Source organism: Hipposideros armiger, unplaced genomic scaffold (genome assembly GCF_001890085.2).
Source record: "Hipposideros armiger isolate ML-2016 unplaced genomic scaffold, ASM189008v1 scaffold_238, whole genome shotgun sequence".
Taxonomy (NCBI): domain Eukaryota; kingdom Metazoa; phylum Chordata; class Mammalia; order Chiroptera; family Hipposideridae; genus Hipposideros; species Hipposideros armiger.
The window spans coordinates 2,042,665-2,052,057 of NW_017731588.1; the positions used below are offsets into that span (position 1 = coordinate 2,042,665).

A 9,393-nucleotide genomic window follows, 5' to 3' on the forward strand; every position below is an offset into this window, starting at 1 on the left:
ACTATGGGCAGTCTATCTGAAGTGTACCTGGCGTATAAGACGACCCCCCACTTGGAGGCATATTTTTCAGGGCCAAAAAATTGTCTTATACGCCGGCAAATACGGTAACCATAAGTGAGCAAATGAGTTTCAAGATAGTCAACTCTAATCTGTTTTTTCTCTCCAAGTGTAGGTCACTGAACTGCATTTCACTCAAAGTTTGGTCAATTATTTTGATGTAAATTCCTTATTAACAGTTTTAAACAGATATTATCTCAATGAAACTAGAAGTTTCTTTTAAAAGTATTTTTTTGGAAGGAAGGCTAGCAGTCGCCTTTCAGTTTCTTGGTTTTTTTTTTAGTGCCCATAGTACTATTAAACTGGTAATTCCTGAATTTGAATTAGCTGAGTTGTAGTGTCTGCCAATAGAGAGTTTTCCAGATCTGTATACAGTCTTTATGGCATGACCAATGACCTCTTTAGAAAACTATCAAAGTCCAGGTTTTTCAGCTGGTTTCCTTCTTTCCAGTTAAAGAGTCTTTTGGAAAATGTTTCTTAAATTTTAAATTCTCTTCTTACAGTTGTTTCAACTTTGGAATAGCTGCTAAATAGCTACAGCTTTTCATGCAGTTTTAGCGATCACTTTCCTAATGAGCTACAGCTTTAAGCCCTACAAACCTTTTTTAGTTTTATTTATTTACCTCTAAAATTCTTCAAAATCTATAAAATGCTGATGGCAAATGACTAAAGGCAATGGTGTCTCTAAAGGATTTTCTGAATGCTGTTGTTTCTTAACCACCCAGATCACACTGTTCCTTTGTAACAGTCACAGAACCAGACTATAAAATGTTCTGCTCAAATGTAAAAGTTATTTTTTCCATATTTATAAAAGATGAATTTTTTTCCCCTTCGATTTGTTTTGGGGAAGCCTTTATTCTTGAAGTTTAGTGGCTATTAAAAAAAAAAAAAGTTAAACAGTTTTTAAAATTTGATACTTTTTTTTTCATTTATTCAAGTAATATAACCATATTACAGCATATTTAATTTTGTATTTCCCTACTGACTTATAGTATATTTGGAAAATAGGAAAAGAAAATTCACCAGCTATCTTGCCAACCTAGCACAATTACTATTTGCATTTTAGTGGATTTATTTTCAGTGCTTTTTTTTTTATCCATATTTTTTAAAAAAGAAAACATAGTTGTAATTATAGTTTATGAGGTGTGCTAAAAAAAATACAGTGAATGTTTACATAAAAAAATTTATTATAGTAAAAGACACATTGCCATTAATTCCCCCAAGAACCCTCCCCCTCGCTTCAAACACACTTTTCCCATCATTCTTGCCACAATGATAACTCTCCATGTCACACATCGCTTCTGGTACAGCAATTTCTGTCAAATAAAAACATTACAGTGTGTCCTCATCCACCTTATTCACCGGATCTGGCACCGTGAGACTTCTGGCTCTTCCCCAAAGTCAAAATGACCATGAAACAAAAATGTTTTGAATGGATTTGGGACATTGAGACAGCTACGACAGCACAACTAAAGACACGAAAGAGGACTTCCAGAACTTCTTCATAAAGTGGCAAGAATGATGGAATAAGTGTGTTTGAAGAGAGGGGAAGTATTTTGAGGGGGATTAACGGCAATGTGTTTTTTACTGTAATAAAATTTTTTTTATTTAAATATTCACCTTATTTTTTGATCACACATCATATATAAGGATTTTTTTTTTCTTTTTTAAGAATTTATTGGGGAATTGTGGGAGGGGAACAGTGTTACAGTGTTGGGGAATTGGGGGAGGGGAACAGCCAAGTTGTTGTCCTTCAATCTCAGTTGTGGAGGGCGCAACAACCTCAGCTGCAAGTCCAGCCGTGCTGCTCAGCTCAAGGTGCTATGTTCAGTTAGTTGCGGGTGGGTGTAGCCACACCATCCCATGTGGGAGTTGAACTAGCAGCCTCGTTAAGAGCGCATGCTCTATCTACTGAGCCATCCGGGTGGCAGCTCAGCTCACGGTGCCGAGTTCAGTCTTTAGTTGCGGGTGGGTGTAGTCCACCATCTCGAACACCAGCTGAGCCATCCTTCCTCCTGTTGGCAGCTCAGCAGCCAAAGTGGGAATCGAACTGGCGACCCTGTTGCTTAGAGCTCGTACTCTTAAGCTAACGCTTAGCCAACTGAGCCACTCGGCCAGCCCCAGGATTTTTCTTTTAATTAGAATTCTGATTTGTATGCAGCTCTTATGTTTCCATGCCATTCTTGCTTAACACAAATGCTGAAAATTAATGTTCTTTCATTCGTTTGTCTTTGGGTTAAGAATGTGATCTTCAACTTCAGAGCTAATGGAGGAAATGAACACGTGGTGTGATCTTTAATACGTGCACGCTTCAGTAGGCAGCATAACAGAAAATAGCAGGAAATGTGACTTTATTATTAGTTTATTTATTTATTTTTTTAAGGAGGGCGCAGCTCATGGAGGCCCATGCGGGGATCAAACCAGCAACCTTGGTGTTAACAGCACCATGCTCTAACCAACTGAGCTAACTGACCACCCCCAAAATGTGACTTCTTTAGATCTGAAAGTTAATTGGGTTGTCGGAAAAGTCATGATGTATTTTTTTCTGTGTTTTTCGTTGCAAAAATGCGCCATGACTTTTCCGACAACCCAATAGTTCTGTCCTAGACACAGTTCTTTGCCTCTATAAACATGTGTTAACCATTTATTTTCCGTTAATAAAAATATTAAAGGGCCGGCCGGGTGGCGCGATGGTTGAGAACTGGCTTGGGACGCCAGAGGGCCCCGGTTCGGATCCCACATATGAGGGCCAGTGACTGCCCTCTACAGCTAAGATGCTGAACAACAGCTCAACCTGGAGCTGGGCTGCCGTGAGTCGCTGGCGACGGCGTAGGCTGCAGTCCCTGTGGCAGTGGGTTGCCATGGGCTAGCGTGAGCGGCCAGCAGCCGCAGTGAGCGGCTGTCCAGAAGCCGGCGACTGATCTGCCTCGCCCGGGAAGAGCGCAGTGATGGTGCCAAGTTGGGTCGGTGGAGCAGCGTCCTCCACAGCTGGACTGGAGAGCAAAACGATGGCAACTTGTTTGTTCCCCTTCCCCCAATTCCCCAGCTCTGTTCCCATCCCCTCAATTCCCCCCCCCAAAAAAAAATTTAAAAAAAATTTTTTTTGTTTCTGAATTATTTTTTTCAGCCATACCACAATTTTAATAATCCTTTAAAAGTTGTTTAAATGGTACTCATCAAAGACTAGGATTTCAGGTAGTCCTGCAGATGCCTTTAGTTGGGTTAAGTGGTGCTTTGCAGGTTAGAGAAAGAGAAGGGCTATAGAAGCCTTTGCTCCTCTGAAGCTTTTGTCAGGACTGGAGTAAGGGGAGCCTTGGGTAGCCCCTTGCTCTGTGGAGTGGACCAAAGGCTTATGTAAATTAATTCTCAGAAAATACTTGTTTTATTTTCTTGTAATCTCTTGTTTTAACCTCCTCCCCATATTCTAGGCTTACAAAAAGGTAGCATGTAACATATAGACAAACATTATAACATAATAAAAGGAATTTTATTTAAAACTGGTATATTTTTATTTCTAGTACCTTTAAGAACTAATTATTATAGAATATTTTAATTAAAATAGTTTATCTGCTCTGTAATTTTTTAATTTTTATAATACTTCCTTATTGGCAGATAAATCAGTTTTCACAGAACTGTGGATTATACATTGTTGATTGTATAATTATGTATTGTAATGCTTTTCTATCTTTTCACAGGTTTTCTTATTGTCCACTTGGCATATGCTTCTGGAATAATATTCACCATGGTTTTGGATGACCTTCCAAACTTAGAAGACATCTATACTTCCTTGTGTTCATCAACAGTGGAAGACTCAGAGATGGATTTTGACTCTGGACTAGAAGATGATGACACAAAAAGTGATAGTATTTTGGAGGATTCCACAATCTTTGTGGCCTTCAAAGGAAATATAGATGATAAAGACTTCAAATGGAAATTGGACACAATATTGGAGAATGTGCCCAATTTGTTACACATGGGTAATTTGCTTTATTTTTTATTCTTGTTACTCTTTTCGAAGTTTTTTTGTTTTTGTTTGTTTGTTTTAATTTTTATTGGGGAACAGTGTATTTTTCCAGGACCCATCAGCTCCAAGTCAAGTAGTTATTTCAATCTAGTTGTGGAGGGCGCAACTCAGTGGCCCATGTGGGGATCGAACCGGCAACCCTGGTGTTATGAGCACTACGCTCTAACCAACTGAGCTAACCAGCCACCCCATTTTTTGAAGTTTTTGCCCTCCTATGGTTATCTTGAGTTTTACAAAGTAAAACTTTGCTATACTGGGTTGAAATACTGGTTTTAATTGCAAATTTGGAATTTTAGGACTTTTAATAGAAATGCTAGTTCTGTTTCTTTAAAGTACATGGAGGAATTAAGCATAATAAAGTATTGCTTAATAATAGTAACCCTTAATCTGCCCTATGGAGAGGAGTACTTCTCAAGACCTAAATATGTTTATTGTTTTTAACTCTCTGGTCTTCTGTTCCCTTACCTGTAAAATGAAGAGGTTAAACTGGATCTTTAAGACCCCTTGAAGCTTACAAAAATCTTTTTACTTCATGGTTCTACTTAAAATGTACTTGAAATTTGTTCTCTTAAATTTTAGATCAGATTTTACTAACCAGCACCCCACTGAATCTAGCCTGCAGCCATAGGTCATGGCCGACTTTCATCTTTTTTGTTTTGTTTTGATGTATGAATTTAAAAATTCTTTTTAAAGAATTAAAAAGTGCTTTAAAAATTGAGATATTTTACATAAAAATCCAGATTTTGGATTTGTCTTTAAAAATGGGAAGATCTGATAACATCGAGCTCTTCTCTGTCAGATGGTGCTGAGTGTCAGCTGCCACGGAAGCAGGCCCTCATCTCACTACAGCTCCCATCTTCACATTGTCTTGGTCTTGGGGGCATTTATATTTTTTTCATTTCTTTTCTGGTTTTTGTTTTTTAAAGATTTTATTGGGGAAGTGGGGAAGAGGAACAGCCAAGGTGTTGTCCTTCAATCTTAGTTGTGGAGGGTGCAGCTAGCTCAGCTCCAAGTCCAATCATCATCCAGCCGCCCATTGGCAGCTCACGGCCGCTTAGCTCAAGGTGCTTGTGTTCAATCCTAGTTGTGGGTGGGCGTAGCCACCATCCAATGTGGGAGTCAAACCGGAAACCTTGAGGAGCACGTGCTCTCACCAGCTGAGCCATCCTACCACCTGTTGGCATCTCAGCTGCAGCTCAGCTCGGGCGCAGCTCACTGGCCCATGTGGGAATCGAATCGGCGACCCTGTTGCTCAGAGCTCGCACTCCTAATCAACTGAGCCACTCAGCTGGCTCCATGTTTATGTTTTTGAGCCTTGGTTTAGATGTTCTCCATTTTTCTCTTTAGCACAATTATCTAATCCCTTCAGACATAGTGCAAAACCTAGATTTGATCCTTCTATAAAATCTTGATCTGATCAGGTACTCATTAGCTCTGTTAGGTTTTGGGTTTTTTTCTTTGAGATTTGATGTCAAGAGGGAAGCTGTCATTTTTTTCGGTGTCATTTTTACTGTGTTGTGTAAGACTTCTTTATAGTAGTTATGGATTATTTAGCATAGTACTAGAGAATTTTATGTGTTAAAGTTGTAGTTACCACCATCATTGTCACCTTACTCAGTCACACTATTATCATATCATAAGGGCCTAGTGGGCCCGAAATTGTTCATTGCTCTTAATTATCCACATTTCTTTCTTGGTTTTCATATCCTAACTGAAGCTTAGTTGTCAAGCTTGTTGTTTTCTCCCTTGTTTGGTGTGCTTCAGTGGAAATTCAGCTCTTGTTTAAAGTAGGTAAAGATTTAAAAATCAAAGACATAAATAATTAAGACTTAGCCCTCCTTAAACTGAAGCATTTCTAGGACATTGGAAGAAATGTTTGCTCCCTGTCTCTATAATTATCTTCCACAGGCTACTCAATGAATGTTTAAATATGAGTATTAAAATTTCAAAGATTTTATTTGAAGAAGTAAAATTGCTTAACCTTTTATAAGTAAATCTATTTTCTTTTTCAGTGCTCTTTCTTTAAATAAGCTGCAAATTCCTTATATTTGGCATATTTGCCAATTGAATTTTTACAGAATCCACTTGAAATTTGAGACTTAAATATTCTCAGCTTCTCAGTTCAAATACGTTGAACTGAGTCCAGAAGTAGACATTATTCTATTAATTTAAACTTACCTCTTCCTCTTCTCTCTTATATTCCTTACTCCATCTTACTGCTTTCCATTTGTTCAGTGCCTACAGTGTGTCAGGTCCTTCGCTCATTTTTGCATATATTATCTCATTTAGCACCCACAATCTCATGAAGTAGTTTTTTCATGGTTTTAGAAAAGAGAAAGGTAAGTTTCAGAAAGGTGAAATAACTTGTTCATGGCCACCCAGGTGCTAAGTGGGAAAGGTGGGATTCAATTTGAAGTCTTCCTAGCGCCAAAGCCTAAGCTTCCAAGCTGGTGCTCTGCCTTGTGCTTTTATTTGTTGTTTGTTTCGTGTCTTCTAGTCTAGGCTAAAAGATTACTAATATTATTCTCTTTCTTTCTCAACCAAGAATCCAACAAGCTAAAGGTACAGAAGGTGGAGCCCTGGAACAGCGTGCGTGTGACATTCAACATCCCCCGGGAAGCAGCGGAGCGGCTACGGATCCTGGCTCAGAGCAACAACCAGCAGCTTCGGGATCTGGGGATTCTCTCCGTTCAGATTGAAGGTGCCCATCTGGCCCCAAATCCTAACAACAGTAGAATGCGGCATGATTTTCTGTGCTGCTTTGTCTGTTCCTCTCCTCTTAAGTTTCAGAATGCCTAGTCATTTATGTAACCATTGCTGCACCTTCAGCTACAGAGGGAGTGAGGCTCTGGTTGGGTCCTGATGCTTCAGCATCTGTAGCCTCAGACTCCATTCCCTCAGCTGATTTTGGCTGTCAGTCTGTCAGACTTTGGCACCTTCACCAGGAACTGATTTGTCTTTTTTGTTGTTGTTGTTGTTAAAGTCTGCTTGCCACAGGTCCTTTGCATTGAAGTCTTCTCTATATGGGATATTGTCCCATACCAGTTTCCCTCCCTTTGTTAACACCTGCTCAGCCTTCACGTATCAGCTTACATCTTCTTGAGGATGTATTTTCTGAACTTCTTGGCTAAGTCAAAGTCCTTTATTATGTGCACTCAGAAAAGTCTGGTTTTCCCCTCAGATTATTTACCTCACACTTTCACTAGAGCAGTTATTTGATTATCATTTGGTTTCCTCATAGAGTGAAAGGCCCAGTAGGGCAGGTACCATGTTTTGTTTTGCTCACTGTTGTAGTTCTGCTTGTCTGTACATGTTAGGTTCTTTAGTGAACATGTTGCATGAAAGCAAGGGAAACACATATATGATAGCCCTACTTTGCTTCAGCACTCAGAATACAATGATAAATAAAATATGGTCCTTGCTGTTATGAACTCAAAAGGAGCTCATGATCTTTTGGGGAGAGAGAAACTTGTGAGAGATATAAGTACCAAGTGTGGGGGAGCACAAAGAAGGTTTTCTCTTTGGGTGCCCAGTGAATGAAAAGCCTGCCTTACCATCCTGTGATAATGCAAGCCTCCCCTTCCGCTGGTAGGCTAAGGCCTCCTGGCCATGTGCTGGCTTGGAACTTCAGTGTTCCACAGAACCTCACTGGCTGAGGTCAACATTTGTGCAGAGGAGTGAGACATGTTGTGCAGTTAGGACTGCAGGTTGCTGTGCCCCAGAAGGGGCAGTACCAACAAAGGTTATTTGGAGAGGGCTATAAGTAGATTGAGACATGGGATAAATTCCATCATTTGATAAACAAGGAAATAGTGGCTTAAACAATAACCAGTGTGTTTTGAAAAATGTTCGATTGTCCAAAAGGATTCAGAAAAGTAAAATTAATTCACAGTAATCTGGAGGATGTAGGATGAACTTTTGGGAAGAGGGAAGCCAAACAACTATTGGATATAGTAACACTGTATAGACTGTTTATAAGCACATAAACACATTTGTTCTTTATGAATAGACACATATGCAGTTTCTTAAAAACCCCAAACATTTTATAGTTTTCTGTTACCTATTTACCTGAGTTTAAAGGGCTGTGGAACCTTACGTGGCAGTGTTTTCCATGGGAGAAAGGAAACACCAGTTTCTTCTCTTAGACCTACTTCCTATTAGTTCTTCAAAGCATCTAAAAAGATGCTGGCTCTCCTTTATTGTTATAGCATAAATTAGAACGTAAGTACCAGCAAGGAGGCAAAATAGATAACATCTTTCAAGAAATTATGAAATTCATATAACATGGCAATGATTATCACATTACAGAAGTGATTATCACATAACCTAACTTTTAGGTAACACACCTGTGTCCCAGGTGATCTCCTTTTCTCTCTCCACACTCCCTGGGAATAGAGGCAGGAGTGAAAGTGGTGGCAACAGATGTTGCTTTTCTGAAACTGGTGATCGGTTGATGCCTTCGTAAGTTGCAAGAGGAGGTGTTGCCACTGTCGTGGTGTCTGCTACTGGTGTGGAGGGACAGGCTGTTCCCCCGTCTATTCTGTATTGAAAAGTACTCCCTGAACCCTCCCTTTTTTGAGTTTTGGCCAGGGAATTGGGGAGACATCTTTTTTGAGGGCATTTTGTGACTCATGTATAAATTCATGGTTTAAAGCAGAATCTACAAACTTTTTCTGTAAAGGGCCGGAGACTAATTTTTTTTTACTTTGTCACAACTCAACTTTACTGTTGTAGCACAAAAACAGCCATAGGCAATGTGTAAATGAATGAATAAGGCTGTGTTCCAATAACACTTTATTTAAATAAACAGGCAGCAGGTTAGATTTGGCCCGCAGGCTGTAGTTGACCCCTAACTGGCAAATTTGGGAGCCAGTAGTGCTCTCCCCTTTTTTTTTTTTTACAACAGATAGTGTATATGCAGTCAGCAAATGGGGGAATAGCAATATAATGTGTAAGTTGTATTTATTCATATGTTATTGTTCTGGGGAGGGGAAGCTAGGATAGTAGGAATAGAATAATTATAAGAAAAAAAAAGGCCTTTAGTTCAGCTGCTGCATCTGTGGGAGTCCCTACAGCTTTATTTTAAGAAAATTAAGAATGAGAACTTACAATCAGGTACCTTCCCCAGAAGTGCACCCCCATCTTCGCATGGCTCTCAGCTTGTGACAAGTCTCACTTCCTCTCATGCCCACCTTACATGGCAACCCCACTGGCTCAGAGCACCACTGCGTCTGCATTATCTCAGCACCTGTAACCCAACATTTCCACTCTCGTGTTTTGGGGTATGTTGCCTCCACCCATTTTTTTTTTTT

At 39.6% G+C, this 9,393-nt stretch overlaps 1 protein-coding gene across 11 annotated transcripts in view; it reads left to right on the top strand.

Annotated features, from left to right (window-relative positions):
• Positions 1 to 9,393, top strand: part of NCOA6 (nuclear receptor coactivator 6) — a 112,678-nt gene that overhangs the window by 42,767 nt on the left and 60,518 nt on the right. For all 11 annotated transcript variants that reach the window (XM_019655177.1, XM_019655180.1, XM_019655183.1 and 8 more), the window contains 2 exons: positions 3,753 to 4,034; positions 6,627 to 6,782. In XM_019655177.1, the coding sequence (XP_019510722.1) occupies positions 3,800 to 4,034; positions 6,627 to 6,782 (391 nt within the window). In that variant the 5' untranslated portion in view covers positions 3,753 to 3,799. The remainder of the gene's footprint in view (positions 1 to 3,752; positions 4,035 to 6,626; positions 6,783 to 9,393) is intronic.